The sequence below is a fragment of the Serinus canaria genome, chromosome 2 (genome assembly GCF_022539315.1).
Source record: "Serinus canaria isolate serCan28SL12 chromosome 2, serCan2020, whole genome shotgun sequence".
Classification (NCBI taxonomy): domain Eukaryota; kingdom Metazoa; phylum Chordata; class Aves; order Passeriformes; family Fringillidae; genus Serinus; species Serinus canaria.
Genome location: NC_066315.1, coordinates 50850731 through 50870118, shown reverse-complemented (window position 1 = coordinate 50870118; position 19388 = coordinate 50850731). Strand labels below are relative to the sequence as shown.

The 19388-nt window shown below is 38.2% G+C and overlaps 1 protein-coding gene across 2 annotated transcripts in view; it reads left to right on the top strand.

Moving 5' to 3' along the window:
- Positions 1 to 6049, top strand: part of VPS41 (VPS41 subunit of HOPS complex) — a 111591-nt gene extending 105542 nt beyond the window's left edge. For both annotated transcript variants that reach the window (XM_009098956.4, XM_030232020.2), the window contains exons 26-29: positions 1602 to 1701; positions 2497 to 2541; positions 4018 to 4097; positions 5681 to 6049. In XM_009098956.4, the coding sequence (XP_009097204.1) occupies positions 1602 to 1701; positions 2497 to 2541; positions 4018 to 4097; positions 5681 to 5761 (306 nt within the window). In that variant the 3' untranslated portion in view covers positions 5762 to 6049. The remainder of the gene's footprint in view (positions 1 to 1601; positions 1702 to 2496; positions 2542 to 4017; positions 4098 to 5680) is intronic.
- The last annotated feature ends 13339 nt before the right edge of the window (positions 6050 to 19388 follow it).

Genomic DNA, 19388 nt, shown 5'->3' with positions numbered 1-19388 from the left:
AATTAATTTTTTCTATTAGCACACTGTATTTTAATTAAGAAATGGTAGGACACACTTCCATCTTCCCATTGTATCTTTGTTCTGCTTCTTTCATTTAACATGGTTACGGCACCAAGGTTGTCAGAGTTCAAGAAACATTTGGACAATGTTCAGAGGCACTTGGTGTGATTCTTGCTGCTGTCCTCTGCAGGGCCAGGAGTTGGACTTGACACAGTCTCATTCAGTTATCCTTGCTAAAAGTTTCTTGTATTTTTTTCAAACCTAGCAACATTTTTCTTTATTTAGAACAAAATTTTACATTCTTTGTTGCCTTTGGATAGGGAAAGACATAGCCAGATTGTTCCTGAGATTATCAACAGATAAAAAATATTCATATTCTAAGTGTTTGCCTTGTAGATCTGCATTTAGTGCTCTGAAATGTTTTATAGCTCAATGTCTCCAATACTGGAAAAGTTTCATTCACCTGTTGACATGCCCAATTTGAAATGCTCACAGTGTTACTCAGTGTTAATTTTTTTAATGTACTTCAGATTTGCAGTCTTATCTGCATATCATTCTTAGCGGTGTGTCCTTATTACTTCCAAGTGTGTATGTGAAAACGTAGAGTTTTGGACAGTGTCCACCTGGCTGTAAAATCTGTTATTGTAGTTCTTCTTAGGTATTTGCATTAGCTGTATTTTGCACTCTTAGAAGCTCAGTATCTCCTGTAATGCAAATGATCAGAAGAAAGAAATGAACATTGCTTCTTTATACCTCTCTTTTAGTAGGTTTGGTCACATTATAATTGACTGTGAGTATCTTTGGGAAGCAGTTTCCAAAGGAATTGTTGTCTTGGAAAACAAACTTCCAAACATAAGTTTGGGAGGAGGAAGAAAAAATTCCAAAATACTTACTTGGGTTTGTTGCCTTTCCATAGTTGCTCCATTAAGTATTGTGAAACAAGGTTCTGTATAATTGTTCTGCCCTTGCTTCTTCTGTGTTTCAAAACCATTTCAGGCAATGACATGTCAATCTAATGAAAAATACCAAATTAGTCAAAAGGGAGCTGAGACTTTTGCTGAAGTGGAATGAACTAGGGACATTTGGTTAGTTGCATGGACATTTAATACTGCTTATTAAATGACTCCTCAGCAGGATATATGTTTGAACACAATGTACTCTGAGTTGCAGTGTTTATGAAGGTCTTATGATTATGAAATATCTTTTCTGAAGAAGACAGGAAAGATACAGGAAGAAGAATTTTGAAATGGTTTGGAAATTAATTCTGAGGCAAACTGTAAAAATTCCTCTCTGTTGTTATTTTGTTAACACCATCTCAGAAAGATGTTCATAATTATGATAATAGTATCTTTGTAAAGAATTCTGTTTCTTGATGTTTGTTTTTGTTTTGTGGGGTTTTGGGGTTTTTTAATGGGCTTTTCGTTTATGTACAGGTGATAGCAACAAAAAGTTACTCCTTTGCCTCCTTTATAATACCTTGAAAAGTTTTAAACATTACTTGCACTCACTTTGGCAACAAAAACAGAGTGGTGGCTTGTCAAGAGAGTTGATATGCCCATCTGTTCAACAACCGCTGTCTTTTATGTTCTTTGCACCAACAGATCTTGCTGCGGGAAGGTTGCAAAAAGATTCTCGTTGCTGATTCTCTTTCTTTATTGAAGAAAATGCATCGAACTCAGATGAAGGGTGTTCTAGTGGATGGTGGGTACAGAGGAAACATGATGTCTTCCAATATTTTAAAGACTATTTTATATAGACTGTTTATATTCCTCCTGACTGTCTGCTTTGGAAGATGCCCAAAAGCCCACATTTCTTATCTTATCTGTAGAGTGTAGTAGGCTACTAGATGCTTTTCCCTTTTGCAAAGGAATTACTTGTATCTCAAAAACTACAAGACCCAGCATGCAGCTGTTTCTCTTGATTAATCTCTGCATAGCCAGTAATGTATTGTGTTCTGCAGTTTCTCTGGAAAGCTGAAAATGCTGTTTAGTACCAACATGGACAGTCAGATGGTAATAATCTGCAACCAAAGAAAAAGATACAAGAAGATTGTCAGAAACACTTGAAAATATTTTGCAAGGTGCTAATGGTGCATGTGGATAGTGCTGTAATTCACACCAGCTGAGTGTTATTAGCAAGAGACTAAAGCTGACAGGACAGAGTACCAGAGCTTCTGCTCCAAAATGCTGCAGAGTTAACAGCCATCCATCCCATGCTCCTTGTTTCAGTTTGCCTTTTGTCTCTGCAGCACTAATCCTAAATAGCCTCAATCCTGCTGTTCTACTGTCATCAGATGTAAATATTTATCGTGTTGTTATTAGAAATGCTACTTCAGTATTGCTCTTCAATTTTTAATAGATTCTGTTAGGCATCTTAAGTAAATGCTTTAGGACCAAGCTCCATTTCTGTAATAGCAGTATGTTCATGCCTGCTTTGTAAAAAAGTAAACATGGAGTTTAATAACAAAGCTTAATTTTCTTTTGTTTTGTTTTTCAGAGGAGAACATCTGTGAATCGTGTCTGTCTCCAATACTTCCTTCAGGTAGGATGCTTTTCTAGGAAAAAAAAAAAGAGGTTGTAATTTTTTGTTTTGTAAATTTTTTAGAAGTATTTTAAGAGAAATTATTCATAAAAATGTATAATCTCCTTTGGTGATCGCTGTATAAATTTCAATCTCCTATGCAAAGCTTGCTTTTGAATTCTGACATGGGAGTGGAGTCTAATTAAACATTTTTTGTTGCAGTAAACCCAGATATTCTTTCTTATTCTACTTTGACTTCCTTTTTTTCTGTTTTGTATACATGGAATTCAAGACAACTTTTAATTCTATCAACGTACATATTCTCAAAGATTATTGGAACCTAAGCACCAAATCTCGTCCACATCTGTTGGATTATTCGCCCTGAACTTGTAGATTGTAAAAGTTTTTTGAATGTATTGTCATTGAATACATTTGAATGTATTTTACAATACATTTGAATGTATTTTTTGTCTATTTTTTGAATGGTGGTGGGTTCTTGGCTTCGGTCATGGGTGCCACATTTGCAACATCTTAAAACTGACTAGCTTTAGAAGACCTTCTAAAGTTAGTTGTGAAAATAGAAATTCAGGATGTTATTTCAGAGATGTACATTCTTCAAGGCAATTATAGTCCAGAAATATCAATGTAGTTGTTGAGTGTCTTAAAAAGAAGTAGTTTTACTAAGTGAATATCTGTCGTGGCCTGTTAAAGCAAGAATATATAAGATGAAGCATATGTACAGATATTTGTTTGTTTTCTAGGCGTTAATAGCCTGATTGAATCACTTACAGTTCATCTGGTTTCTACCATTTTTCACTTAAATAAATAAAAACAATAATACTGGGATCATGTGCAGCAATATACAGACAAGGAGAATCTGGTAGAGTTGAATGTGCTAGTGCTTTGAAGTATGTGTGTTGAGGAAAAAAGACCCAAAGTAGAATGCAAATGATGCTCGTAAGTGAGATGGTTATTCTTTAGAATGGATGTTGTATTTAGGGTTCTAATTTGGCTAAATATTCATGTGGGAATGAAAACTCACATCATGCACCTAGGCAGGTTGTTGCCAAATTTCAGGATCCTGATGTGCAGTGTAGGCTCTAGAACTGCTCAGTGTTCTGGTTCTCTTCACACTAGTGCAAGAATTTTTCTGCCAATTTTTCTTTGAAGCAGCTGCATTATTTGGTGGTAGTTTACTCTTCTCCCTGACCAAATTTAGCACGTAGCATATATTGGGATGAAAAATTCCTGATAGGACGGTATACAGTATCTAAGCCACGGAAAATATTGTTTTGTAGCTCCATCACTGGCACATGTTTCCTGAAACCATCACTCTTAATGGTTTCTATGAATGAGCCAGAATAATTTGGAAATTATTTTGAGAGATGTTACTTGAACTTTCTCTGTGTATGACAGAATGTGGGCATATATTGCTGTAGCCACTAAATCATTTGTTTCATTGCCCTGTTGAAATGAATTTATTTTTCTGTTTCCCAGATGCGTCCAAGTCCTTCAGTGTGGTAGTGTTCCACTGCAGACACATGTTTCACAGGGAGTGCCTACCTGTATCTAACACAGTAAGGAATTAGCTTAATATGTCTGACACCTTTGCCAAGATAAAGTGACACATTTTCTTTTGACAGCTGTAGAGAAGGGCATGGGTCCGTGAGGAATTATATGATTATAGTAGTAACTTGTGATGATACCACATAGTAGTATGTGACCAAGAAAAGAGAGTTTAAGGATACTGCAACTAAAGTTCATCCAGTGTAGAAAGAAATCACTGTTTGAACAGTATTTTATCACTTTCTGCAATCAGAATACGTAATGCAACCCTGAGACATAAAGGGAATACAGTCTAATTTTTTATTATTTTCCATTCCAGCTTTTACTTTAACTAAACATACTCAAAGACAAGAATAAAGGCATTTTCTCAAGTGAACCATATTAAATGATTCTGACCTGGAAGACAAAAATCAGTCATTTCAGAGTGAATATTTCAATATCTTTGTAATCATCCTTATGGTCAAAACATATTTTTCTTTGTAAGTTGTTTGGGGGGTTGGTTTGTTTGTTCAATTAACACAAAGCAAAAAATAACTTCTAGATATAACAGTTTTTAAATTTAGGAATGAAAGTATTCAAATGGTAACAAAATTACATAGCAAGTTAAATGTAAGTCTTTAAGAGTCTATATCTATCTCTGAACATTAACATGTAGTGAAAAAATAGCTTGAGTGAATCACTTCATCTGTAAGTAAACAAAGTGCTTGTAACCATATGGTACAGCATGAATACTTAAATATGTTAGGAAAAGCTGAATCTGTTAGATCATTTGTACAAGAAAGTCCAACAACTAGTAAATAGTTCTTCAATATTTACCACAAATTTTATTGTGAGAAATACTCTAAAATTTGTCTAGCAGTCTCAATTTTCTGGGGCAGGTAACTGATTAGGTTGGATTTTTAAATGTTACATAGATATTATAAGGTGTATATTCATAGACAGTACGTATAAGTACAGGCTTGTATGCATGTAACAGAGCCAAATTTACCCTGTTACATTGTATTATGTGGCCTTAGGTGATCCATCATGCTACTGACATTTGATTATCAGTGACACACTGAAATGTAAATAGTGCATGCACAAAAATGCACACAGAGCTAAAGACAGAGTAACAATAAACACATCTTTGATGTCAAATGACATGTCAAATGATGTTTGGGCCCGGATCTCAATTGTCAGAAATCTGTGGAGCACTACCCAAAGAGAGAGTTGTGACCAAGGCATCCAGTGAGTATTGGAGCTCACCAAGTGACTTTACTCTCATCTTTATATATGAAGATAACCAGTGATGCTTTTCACTCAGTGCTTTTCATTTTTGCTGTGGGGGAAGTTTGACATTACTCTTCTGGAGGTGGTGGTAATAGCCTTGGAGTGAGTGGTGAGTTGTGCTGCCCTCTGACTCCAGAACAGCCTGACTTGCTAGCTATGTTTTTTTTATATTGTCTTCCCTCACCTATCCATGACTATGTTGGTTGAGAACAGTCTGACTGTGAGCAGTAATGTTGAAAAGGGAATTAGCACTTTTCATTCATCTTCACACATTCTGATGTGGCTACATTTCTCTGAGAGATTCCTGTTTTCTTTTTTGATTTAGGTATCTTCTGTCCAGTTCTGCAATATATGCAGTGCCAAACACAGGGGGCCAGGAAGTGCAGTCCTGGAGATGAAGAAATAGCAGTGGCCTAGTTCTCCATGTCAGTCAGTGACACCAAATCTGTTAGGACCATGCAGAGCCACTGTAATTTTCCATGTCTGTATATAATTTTGATTGCAATTTAAAAGTGGTTCCTGTAGTTTATCCTGTTTATTGAATATTTTGGGTAATGGAAAAATGTGAAAATCTTTGTCTGCTAAGTCTTTGTTATGCAATTCATATGTCATGGATCCTTTGCTCAGCTTGTTACTTCATTCTGGAACAGAAAAAAAAAATAAAATGGGAAGAAAAACCCACACGATTTAGAGATTTGTGTTTGCTATCAGTTAATGTGCTTTACAGTTTGCAACCACACAGCAGGCTTATGGTTGGATATTGTAAAGAAAAATGTAATGCCATGAATTCAGCTCACCAGACTACTTCAGTCCTGATTTAGTCTATTTAGCAACCTGTTTACCTTGAGACCCACAGGAGTCTGACTCCTTTCACTGGAATTGCTTTAGAACTTGAAGTTGTGTGCCAACTCATATCTTCAGTTAACAAATTTGTTAACTGTGAATTCCTTACATAGGCAATTTGCCTTGGTTACACATTCATAGTTCATTAGAAACTGGTTAATTTCTCAATTAATCTTCACAATGCAGTAGTTTAAAGTGAGCTTTTCTCATGTTCAACTCATCCAGAAACTTTATTTTTAAAGGCAGCAGTAGGTCTTTTTGCTTATTTTCTGTGTGGTTGAAGTGCATGGTTTCATTTAAGTGCAAGGGAAAAAAATGTATTTTACTTTTCAAAGGTAAGATCTCAAGAAGTTTCTTCTGGCCTTAGCAATTTACAGCTAAGTTAAATAAGTCAATTGGATGTTAACAAAAAATTATATTTTTCATTTGAACTGCATGCTTTTTTGTTGATCCAAAGGAAATGATCTTTGAGAATGTTTTCACAGTAAGGTAATCTGTTTATAATATATGCTGACTAAATCAATATAAGCATCTTTTCCTTAAGAAAAGTAATCAGATCTCCCAAGTTATTTTTCTGCTTTTTAATAACTTGAAAGTAAAAATACATTGTTTTGCCATCAAATTGTACTGTTTTAAAAAGCTAACATAGTAACATACTACGTTCTAAACCAATGATGTATACTGCAGTCTATCTGTAAAACTGGAAAATACGGTACCTCTAATACAACACCTTCTTCTATACCTTATTCCCCTGTAAGTACACCTTAAAATAATTTCTACTGTGGCATCTTGGATTTCTAGTTTATGTGTATTCATAATATTCTTTTAAAATCCTCTGGGCAATTGGTCTAGCAATCTGAAGTATGATTTTATGTTGTCCACTGTGCAGATCTGTATAATACTGGAATAAAAATTTATGTGTTTAGAAATGCTAGGATTTGCTCTGCATGATTACATAGGCAAAACAATCATTAAAAGAATAGATCTTTTCAAAAGCAAACTAATCTTTTGTGTTAACACAAACAGTTGAGGAAAAAATAAAAAAATGTGCACATTATTAATGAACATAGATTAGGTGGAATAACAGAAGGGTAGGAAGTTTGTGGTGCAGGGAGTAGTCTGCATACATCAAGCTTCACCCATAAGAATTTGTGCCTGGCTTTGCAGCTGTTCATTTTCAGTGGCTAGTACATATTCTCAGGTGTATTGTTTCTTTATCCATTCTTCACTACACTGATCAAGAAAGCTGCTTTGATTCCTAGTCAGTGAAATGTTCCAGTGACCTCAAGGGCATGCCATGTAAAAGTTTAAAAACTTTTTTAAACCCCTCTTCTTCAGTGGCTTTAAACAGCTTTTCTATGTTCTACAAGAATTGCTCTATTCTATATGTTCTATTGCTCTATTCTATATTCTATAACAATTGCACTCCTAAGAATGCAATAAGCTGTCAGCTTACAGGAGGAAAAAGTCAAACTACTTCTATAGCTGTATATGGAAATGTGTCCTGTGGATTAAAGTTATATGATAATTTCAAGAAGGAATATTTTTTTTTTCTTCAGCTTGGCCTTAAATTCCCTAAAGCATTTGAGCATTCTGTGCCTCAGTTTGCTAGTCTGCCATCATCAGCAGTCATACTGCGTTATAGCCTGGCATGTTCTTTGCATTATGCAAGTAATTTTAAATTGCGGTATGAAAATCTAATCAAAATCTTCTCAAAATCCAAAGCTTCTTTCATCTGGGCTTCAGGGACTACCCTTTTCATGTTCCTGAAGTCTAAATTTGCTCATTAAGATTTGGTAGGAAATGTGCAGACTTGACTTTGATACACTCTTCTTCCTAAGAAGCCTTTACATCGTAGAAAACATCTTATACTAGAGTCTAAAATACTCAGCTACCCAAGAGCTTTTCTTCTGAAGAAGAATTTTGCGTAAGAATTGACTGTAAAGTTGCAGAGCCTATCAGAAAAGTATAGAGTAGCACTTAATCAGTTTCAACTGCACTTACTTCAGATGCCAAAGTTCTTGTTGTTCTAAGGTAAATCTAAAATAAACTTAAAAGCTATTTTTTCTCTGATGCATCAAGTTCTGTGTGAGTTCTTGACCAATAAAGGATTAACTGAAAGAATTAGTGATGATCAAGTAAGTATAAATTGGTTTGTCATATCAAAAGAGAGAAAACTATTTTGGCTTGTAGGCATCTCACCCCCCCTACAATAACTTATGTTGTTAACCAGTCTGATAATTAAGCAGGACAAGCTGTCTTGTAGAGAGTTGTTTTCATGCTTTGGGGTTTATACTGGTCTCCCAACTACCAAAACCATCTTGCTGTTGAAGTGAATCCAACCAAGGTAGGTTGGATTTCTGACTGACAGACACTCACTTTATGAACTATAAAAGCCATGCTAAACTTTCACAGAGCAGAAATCTTCTATACATTTTCCTGGAAATGTTTGGAACTTTCCCTGTGAGTAGGGATACCTGCTTTGTTATTTTCCAAGGGTTAAGTGAAGGAATCTGTGTACATTACTGTCATTTTGGCTGTAAGTTACATTTGACTTCTAATCGATACTATTTCTTTTGGTAGCTTTACTATAGGTACCTTGATATAGGGCAGCATTATATGTTATGCTCGAATCTACTAGCAGTTCTTTACTTTTATACTTTGTAGTAAGTAATTCTGTTCAAGATTTTTATGTGTTATCTCTTTTCTGTTTAATAAATAATTCATTTTTATAAATAGACCCTGATCTGCGATCCTTAGAACTTACCAAGGTGATTTCTTAAATTTAAACTGTTGACAAAATCTGAGCCTAAGGCAGGGCTTGCTTAAAGCTCCCACTCATCCTGTGACAGGCTAAAGTGAGTCTTCAGATGATTTTTCTCATCTGTCCTTGTTTTATTATTTTAAATCCTCAATGCTGTGTGATAGGCTTGGTGAAAACGTTGGGCTATACTGAAGATTTTGGGGAGCCCAAGAGAGTGGGGAGCTGGAGGTGCCTGCTAAGCATGAGGCTATTTAATCCTGCTGAGAGCTCAGTTCTGGTGGACAGCATCATGATAAAGGTTGACTTCTGCAAAAGGAGGAGTTAATTGTTCTACTGGATCAGCAATGTATTGAATCAGCTGTGTGTGGCAGCTGGGCAAGAGTCTCTTGCCCACCATGACATGATTCAGTGGGTCAGTTAATACTTCAAGAAGTTGTTCTATAGACAAAGGTATGTTTTCTAAAGCTGCACTACAAGAAACCTTGAACACATTGGGTATTGTGTATTGGAAGGTAAGTTCAGTTTATGACACTGATCTTATGTTACAGAGAAAGAGCAAAGACAAAAGGAGTTATTTTCCCGTTTTCGGATGCATATCATATTCCATATGGTATCATATTCCATACGTTTTGGCTGATAATTGGGTGGAGGTTGCCAAAATGATGGGATTTAGCATTCAAGTACTGTATGTCTGCAGTCACCTTGGAAATACAGCTCCATCTCTGCAGGTTGGTTGCCCTGGTCCTTGCCTATGCTATTTAACAGCAGTTTGGAAAACCACTTGCAGAAAAATTCTTACCTAATGCTGATCAAGAGTGATTATCTGAATAAGAAAAAATCTCTCTGAGAAGCTGTCTCCTGTTGTACAGTTCTGGCCTCTTATTCAGGCAGTATAACTTATACCCCTGTTTGTAAATGCTAGACATAACATCAGGGTCTCTTCCTCTCTTGGGAAAAGCTTCCCTCTCAAGTACATCTTTGCTAAATACTTGCTGTACTTTCAAAATAACTTAAACAAGACTAGTAAGAAAATAAGTACCTCATGTAAAGAATGACTCTTTAATTATTTACTTTTGGGACTGTCTACTTATTCTACTGTGCCATGAAAGATTAATTTACTTTTGGAATTAGAAATATCCATAGATTATGTTTTTTCTGTTCAAGACAATGTCTGCTTTCTTTTACTGAAATCAGATATTAAATTATGCAGAAAATGGGGCATCTGAAGTGTCTGAGACATCAAATGTAGAAGAGAATAGAGTTTGTGAGAAGTTCTAAGAGAAGTTAATGAGTCATAGTGGGAATGACCTAAATTTAGCCTTTAAAGCCTTCCATAAATGGGGATCATAGTAAGTTTTTGCAGTAGAGCAGGTCTTGGGGGTTCTGGTAAGTTCTGACTGTGACATTCACCCAGGAGTCTGTAATGTGAATGGACAAGGCTGCCAGTGGCATCTGCTCCTGGATTGTGCTTAGCACCAGTTATGGTGCAGGAGTCAGAAATGTGCTGAGTAGAGGCTCATACCTCTCTAGCCTGAAGGAGCTGTCAGAGATGGAGGTGTAGTAGTATAGTTAAGGGCTAGGAAGTAGCAGGAGCTGCAGAGGGCGCTTGAATTGTTGGTAGGGTTTTTCTTCCCTTGCTTTTAGTCAGATCCCAGTAGAATTTAAATCCAGTTAGATTGACAAGGTAATGGTATCTTGGTGTCTGATAGCCGTAAAATCACATTTAGCAAGATGTCCGCTTAATGACATATTCCAAATAGTGTTCACATAGGATACAGATTTATCTATTTCTGGTGAGAATGATGGATGGGAGCCACAATAAATAAGTTGTGAATTTTTTAAAAATCAGTTTAATTGAAATGTTCTTAAAAATGAGTAATTGTCTCATATTTTACCATGTGCTTGCAATAACGTAGTAGCATGGAAAGGTGCAGATGATGACAGAGGACCCATTCAGTAGCAGCTATTTTTGCATGTGCTGGCACAAGAAACACTGAAGCACTTTTCAGTGTGTCTAACTCTAGTGTGTCTCTATTGAGTCTTCATCTGGAATTTTTTCAAAATTAGGAAGATCTTTAGTTAAGCAAAGCCAAAGCTTGGAAGCATTTTCTCTGTGTTTCCTTGAACATTTCAGCCAAGAATATATTTCTGGCATAACTTAGTTCTATGCTGTGCAGACTTTCATTCTCTCTGCAGTATCAAAAGACTTTCCAGTGATGTGCTAAGAGAAGTATGTTCCATTTACATTATTTCATAATCATTCTTTCTCTCTTTTCTCCTTCTCCCCTTCACCGCTCACCACTCCTCTCTGAATATATGCATTGGAGTGGGTGCCTGTTTTTGAATTGTGTAGTGATTTTCAGTCATTATCTGCAAACACGCTGTGCTGTGCCTTTGTATATCCTGTGGAAGCTACCCAGGTCTTTGTTCATCCTTAGTTTCTGGGGGAGTTCATTATCTGGTGTCAAGCTAAGGAAAGCATTTTCCTTCAGAGGCAAGCTTTCCAGGACAACATTTTCAGTGGAAATAGGAAGGGACCTTTCAGATCATCTAATCCAGTTCCCCTGCTCCAGCACTGGTTGCTCCATCACCTTCCCAGGGATTGACTGAGTCTAACAAGCCCGTGGTTTTCCCGATCCTACTTCTTGCTCTCTAAATTTTATTATACAGTTAAAATGAGAACTAGAACTTTGAAGAGTAAGATTTACTTTTTTCAGTCTTCAGAAACCACTTCTGATTGACATGGTCTTTCAAAGATAATCAAAAATATATTTTTCATTCTGTAGGCTTTGTGCCTGGGTATTTTATAATGTTGCAGTCAATCCAGAAATGGAGCCAGTATATTGTTGGGCTAAATCATGTTTCCCAGCCAAAGAGGAGATACTCCTAAATGCTTGTCTTGAGCGGAAGTGTTATTCATAGAAGCAGCACTGAGTTTCTTAGCAGTGGTAAAAATGCAGCGGTCACTGCCATCTTGGTCCAAGAGCAGCCACATGGCCAGGACCACACAGCTGAGATCGGGGCGGCCGGGGCAGCAACACATGGCTGCAGCTATTTCGGGATCAATCTTTCAGTGTTGCAGAACTCTATAACATCTTTTCAATTAATAGAACTTGAGAACAAATGAACCTACGTACACCAATTGTCTCTCGAGTCAGAGAAAAAGTGAAGACATGTGAGGAGAACTATATGGCAACACTAAGGTCAGTGCACAAGGAGGGAGGGGGAGGAGGAAGTGCTCTGAGTGTCGGAGCTGAGATTCTTATTGTGATAGATGAGTAATGGAATAATTGACTCTCACAATTAACAGACAAATATCATGTATATAGGTTAAGAAAAATTTTATAGATTTATAGTTATGTTTTATAACCTCATGTTGTTACCAAGAGACAGCCAGGGTTGGGACATCTGGGAGTGTCGGCTTGTCACTATGTTGACATCTGACCTCTGGTCAGGATTTGAGGAAGAGATCTCCACCACTGGACAGCAAAGAAGGGGTTGATAGACAGAACTTTGAGAGGGGTACCATACCATAGCATTGTTACATTTTCTGGCGAACCAAGGACTTCAGGTATCAAAAGGGAAACTCCAATTTATGGAGAGGGACGTAAAATACCTAGGACATGTGATTTGTCAAGGGAGCTGGTGGCTGAACCCTGACAGAATCACAGGGATAGCCTCTCGCCCACGGCCAAAAACTAAGAGCAAAGTTAGAAGGTTTCCAGGCTTGTTGGGATATTGTAGGCTATGGATTGAAGGATACATGTAGGCCATCAAGTTCTTGTAGAAGAAGAGATTAGGTGGGAAGAAGATGATGAACAAAAGTTTGAAGATTTAAAGCAAAAATTAGTGCACCAGCACTGAGTCTTCCTGCCTTAGACAAACCCTTCTACCTGTTTGTAGATGTACAAAGATGTACAAAGAGGAGTCCTGGGCTAGCACATGGAGTACTAGCCCAGGACTGGGAAGGATCCAGGAAACCAGTGGCCTGTTTATCAAAACTACTAGACCCTGTCAGCTGGGGGGTGGCCAACCTGCATTCAGGACATGATGGCAACCACTGTACTCGTAGAGGAAACCAAAAAATTGAAAGTATATACTCCTCACTCAGAAGTATCCTAAGGCTGAGAAATGGCTCACTGATTCCCGAGTGCTAAAGTATGAAGCCATCTTAATAAGTAGTGATTTAGAGCTGATCGTGAGTAACCAACTCAACCCTGCCCAGTTTTTGTATGGAGAACAAGGTAAGGAATTAATACATAATTGCCTAGAAGTTATAAACTTTCAAACCAGAGTAAGAGAGGACCTAACAGATCAACCACTCCAAGGAGGGAAACAATTGTACATCGATGGATCTTCACATGTAATCCAGGGGCACTGGGTATCGGGGTACACTATAGTGGAGGAAGGGTTGGTAGCCAAAGAAAAGGGAAAGTTACCTTCCAACTGGTCAGCCCAAGCACGTGAGCTATATGCCCTAAAACAAGCTCTGGAAATATTAGCACAGAAAGGGGAACAATATACACAGACTCAAAACATGCTTTTGGCCTAATACATACCTTTGGAAAAATTTGGGAAGAGAAGGGGCTATTAAATTCAAAGGGAAAGGGACTGATTCACAAAGAACTTATTTTAGAAGTGTTAGAAACCTATAATTACCAGAGGAAGTAGCAGTAGTATATGTTAAAGGGCATCAAAAAGGGGTGACTTAAGAGATGTAAGGGAACAATTTAGTGGATTTAGAACCTAAAAATGCAGCCGAATCATGGACAGAAAAATTACTGATGGCGTTACCCCCCATGGGAAAAATACAAGAATGCCCTGTGTTTAGTGGGGCAGAAGAGGCAGAATTCCTTAAAATAGGAACACAAGAAAAATAAAAAAGGGAAATGGAGATTAGCAGATGGGAGGCAAATGTTGAATAAGTCCCTTGCCAGGAAAATGCTGGAAGGCATACATGGGACAGCACATTGGGGTACACAAGTGATAAGTGATCAATTTCTAAGGGATTCCTGCATAGGAATTTTTGGGATAGCTAAGCAGGTGACTGAACGGTGTGTGATATGTCAACAAGTAAATAAGAAAGTCATGAGGAAACCACCCAGGGGAGGGCAAGAACTAGCCTCACAGTCCTTTCAAAACATCCAAGTAGACTTTACTGAGCTTCCCCAGGTACAACAGTGGCAGTTTTTGCTAGTGACAGTAGATCACTTGATTCATTGGGTAGAGGCAGTACCCACTGTTAAAGCCAATGCCAATGTTGTGAGTTAAACACTCCTAGAATCAATCATTCCCCAATATGGGATGGTAAACAGGATTGATTCAGACTGGGGAACTCATTTCACATCAAAGATATTGCAAAAAGTGTTTCAAGCCCTGGGAATGAAATGGGAATTACACACTCCATGACATCTACAGAGTTTTGGTCTGGTGGAGAGAATGAAACTCTTAAAAGAGCTCTAGTTAAGCTAATGATTGAAACCCAAATGTCATGGATAAAATGTCTCCCTTTGGCCTTATTAGGAATTAGAACCCAACCCTGGTCATATTTGGGGGTGTCACCCTATGAGATGTTGTTTGGGTTACCCTTCCTAACCTCACCCCAGAAAGTTGCCACCTATGAGGAAGGGGGAGCCAATGCCAAGAAATATGTTATGTCTATAGCATGAACCTTAGAAGGGCTAAGATGTAAAGGGACAATTCCTCAAAAGACCACCCTGGAATTCAGAATCCATAACATTAACCCTGGGGATTGAGTGATTATTAAGTCATGGAGAGATCAGCCTCTAACTCCTTAGTGGGAAGGTCCCTTTCAGGTACTGCTCACCAACAAATCGGCTGTGTGAACTGCAGAGCAGGGATGGACGCATGCCAATAGAGTAGAGGTCTGGTGGAAGAACCCAAAGAATGGACTGTGACATCCAGGCTGGGGGAAATGAGGTTGGCTCTCAAGCAGAGACTGAGAGACAACCAGAAAACAACAAGATACCCAAAAAGTAGAATCAAGTTTTCACCAGCCAGCCCAAAATCTGTTGGTTTTTTGTTTGTTTGGTTGGGGGTTTTTTATGTTTTAATGAGGAAGAATTGCGAGCGTCTGTTGAGGGGAAGTAAACAAGGGACCATAAAAAGTAATGAGGCAGCTTCCTTAAGAAAATAAGACAAAGGGAGGAGGGCAGGACTGGGTTGGCCCCTTTGTTTGCTACTGAGAAGACTCCATAGCCCAGCTGCAGGTAGCAACCCCACAGGCATGGTAAGGTGGGGACAAACGGCCATGCCAGACCTCTGTAATTCCCCAACTCTCTTTGAATACAAAGGGACTAGACAGCAAGACCGAGTTGGCCTCTGTACTCACTATTAAGGCACCTCCTATGGGTAGCAGCCCCATAGGCAAGGTAGATGGGGGTAAAAGCCATACTGGACCTCTGTAAAGTCCTTCTGTTCATTCTGGATAAGGGTGTCTAAGGAAGTTTCTGTTTCTTTTCCCTTTGGTTCCCTCTGTCCTTGCCCACATCAACAGATGCTAGTATGACTCATTGAGTTAAATTGTTCGAGCCAAATAATCTGTAGAAAAGGAAAAGGAGGGATTGTGATAGATGAGTAATGTGATGGTTGAGTCTCACAATTAATGGACAAATATGTATATAGGTTAAGAAAAGTTTTATAGATTTATAGTTATGTTTTACCCCCTCATGTTGTTACCAAGAGACAGCTGGAGTTGGGACATCTGGGAGGGTCGGCTTGTCACTATGGCAACATCTGACCTCCAATCAGGATTTGAGGAAGAGATCTCCACCACTGGACAGCGAAGAAGGGGTTGATGGACAGAAATTTGGTAGGGGTTAAAGGGTTGACAAGCGAAACCTCCATTGTGTGGCCGAGCACATGGTGGGAAAAATCCTTTGCTCCCAGCGCCATAACATTTTCTCTATTCTGTCTTCTGTTATATTTTTTATAAGGTTTAATAAACTGTTCTAAAATTATGAAAAGTGAGTAGCCATTTCTCACATTCTGCAAGCCATAGTGAGGATATAGTACAACAAACTGTTTCCCTGTAATTTATGAAGTCCATGAGGGGATGCAGCATTCACCCACAGCCCATGAGAAAAAGGAAAAGCTGTGATCAGGTGGGAGGCTCGAACAGAGACAGAACCCTTACTTCAGAGGTAGAAGAAGACCCTTACTTTTACACTGCAACAGCTCATCCTTATTAAAAAAAACCATTGTGAGAAATATGGCTTTCTATTTAAAATTTTTATGAAAGTTAATTAAGGGATAAAATCCAGTGCTGGGGTGCTTGGCTATTTGCCAATAGCCAAGCATCCCATTAACTTAAACCATGTTCCTATATACTGTTACATTTCAGGGGGTACATACATATTCATAAGAGTTTATACATATTCAAACATTCTTTTGAGTTTAGATGTTCTTTTGCTTGGTTTAAACCTTTGACTTGTCTTCATGCCATCTTGTAGATTAAACTAATATATTTTATTTCTTCTTGTGGTTCCATCCTGTTGTATTTTCACTCCCTGATAACGAGGGTTAATAACTGTTTTTCCCTCCTCTGGTTTCTGTTTGTGTTATCTTGTCTTTCAGATAAGATAGTCCCCAAATGTGTGAAATCGCCTAATTATTTTATACCATTTTCTGAGTTAGTTACCCAAAAAAAGCATTTCAGCATTTCACAGTGACCATTATGCTATGGTCTAAAATACTATATCTTACACTGCTATTTATAAAAACTTTATGGTGCATACATAAACTGACTGATTATACTATATCAAAAGCAGTAATTACAAATTGTACTATATCAGAATTTTTGTGATCAATAATCACTTGAAAAACAAAAGTTAATACATAAATGCAAAAGCTAATGACTATATTTGTTATTTATAACACCATGAACTAAATGGCCCACGAAAAAAAGCAGTTGTGAGAAGACTGCTTTGCGCATGGGAGGGACTTCACGTTGCAGCAGATTTGGACAGGACTGCTACTTATGAAAATTAGAACCACGTTGGAAAAGTTCACAGAGAACTGTCTCCCATGGGAAGGACCCTATGGCATAGCAAAAGAGACTCTTCTCCCTAAGTGAACTAAAGAAGAATTTTTAGAAACTATCAACTGACTAAAAACCCCAGGTTTTGTCTCCCTGTGCTGTCAGTGGGAAAGAAAGAAGGGCTAGGGGTGAGGGAAGGAAATGAAAATGAAAGGTTTTAGTTCTCATCCTCTTTTAATTCTGTTTATAAATTTTTCTGTATGCCTTTTAAAGTTTTGAGCTTGTTTTGCCCCTAAAATGTTTTTCTCCTAATCCTTATCCCACCTCATGAACTTTTTAATTGTTCTTTCACCCTCCTCTGCTCAACTATAGCACTGACATTTGGCCAGCGTCCACCCCCAACAGGGATGAATCCCAGCAAAAGAAACCCAAAACTGGTCAGTCATTTCTGGTGTGATTCATTCTTATCATTTGATTCTGATGTGTAGCAAAATTCTGTATATCTCTGGGGGGGGGGGAAGAAAAGGAAATCTAAAACAAAAAAAAAATTCTCTTTCCCTTTTTATCTATTGTGATGATGGCATTGTTGTCTCAAGAGTAGTCACAGTAATTTGCCAGGACATGATCATATGATAACCTAAATGGAGTTTGAAACATTGAACCGGTCTAACACTTGGGTCTAACACTTCTGAATATTCCCAGTAGATGCAGTATGAAAATTAGAAAGGCAAAGCCCCAAAAGATTCTTGAGAAAACAGTGTGGCAAAAAGGGATTCTGTGATTATGAGGCAGTGGGTTCCACCTAAGCTGGTATGGAATTAAGTTTCTGGCACTGAAATAATGTAAAGGTGTTTTAAACCCAAAACTAGCAAGGAACTTTGTTAATCTTTACCCAGAAGACTCAAAGGGTGAAACTCCAAAATCTCCATAAAGCAAATAGACAAATTTTGGTCTCCATTCAAAGTTGCATTCATGACTCTTTTCTTCTGATACGCGCTCATCAGGTACAGTCACTTTTCCCATGGTCCCTGTAATGAAAGAGTGTTTGGGGTTAATGAATCAGAGAAAGCATTTTTCCATTCAAATTTGTTCTAAGGTAGCAGATCTATTTTGATGTTGATTTGAAGCCAGTTAAAATGCTTTGAAGAAGAAGAAAGGTGATCTGAAATAACTCCTCAGTGGAACCTCAGTGATTTCTACATGGGGGTGAGTGTCCTGTGTTTAGGCATGAAGTCCACAGGGACTCTCTGGTGGTGACTGGTGCCAGGCTGGTGTGTCAGTAGAAAACATTTGTGTGTGTCTCTGACATGCTCTGCATGAGCTCATGGCAGCAGGCTCCCCTTCCCTCCCCATGATGTCAGATTCTGCCCCATTTACTGCAATGACAGCTCGCTTAAGGGACACATGTCTGCCTTGTCTGTGCACAAGATCCCCTACCTTAAGCTGTTTGATCTGCTTCATTTGGAACCAGTTGTGCCAGGATGCTAAACTCTCACTAATGAAGGAGCCAGTAAAAGCAATTTAGCGTTCCTACTCTAAGCATGGAGGAGAAGTGAAGCACAATCCTTGTTTCATTTACTCAGTGTAGAAAATTTGGATCCTAATTTCTCTCATGCCAAGATTTGCCCCTGGGTTTGTTTCTTTTCTACCCTCCCACTGCATTTCACTGTAGCAGGCATCTGGCTAGCTGCTACTTGGTCTTGGGCATGGAGGGTGGAGGTGATGCACTAGAAGGGAGCATTGCAGTCCTTCTGAAACAGCCATCATTGCTCCACTGTTTTTAATCTTTCATTGGCATGAGAAATGTCATTGAATTGGGAGCAAATAGAATTAATAATTTCATTCAGCCAAAATCTCTCATTGAGAATGTCACTGCAACACTTTCACCTCCTCAGACTACTGGGCGGTACAACAGAAGCCCGTACCTAATATAGCTGCAATCCTGAGAAGTCAACTGTTCAATTCCTGCTTCTCTTCAAATGGCACATAAAACTTACTAAATGGTTAGGTTTCAGAAGGATGGTGAAAGGAAATTTAGCTGATGCTAATTCTAAGAACCCTGGACACCAAAACAGTTTTGATGCCCTAGAGACCTAGAAATGAAACAACACACTTTTGAGATAATATTAATGTAGGAGGTAAGATAAAGGCTGGTTTTTATTGGAGGCCTCCAGGGGCAAATACAGAAAATGTCCACCCCTGCATGGGATGAACATAGCTTTAAAAGCTTAACAAATTTGCATAATTAACAAAAATCCCCAACTGGAGACATAAGTGGTGAGGCAATTTCCACACGGTTCAACCCTTTTCTAAATCCTCCTCTATTACAGGGGTTTTCTGAGGTCCCAGGATGAGGGAAGAGACAAGACAGTTGACTCCATGCATCAGAAGGCTTGATTTATTATGATATGATATATAAGATATAAA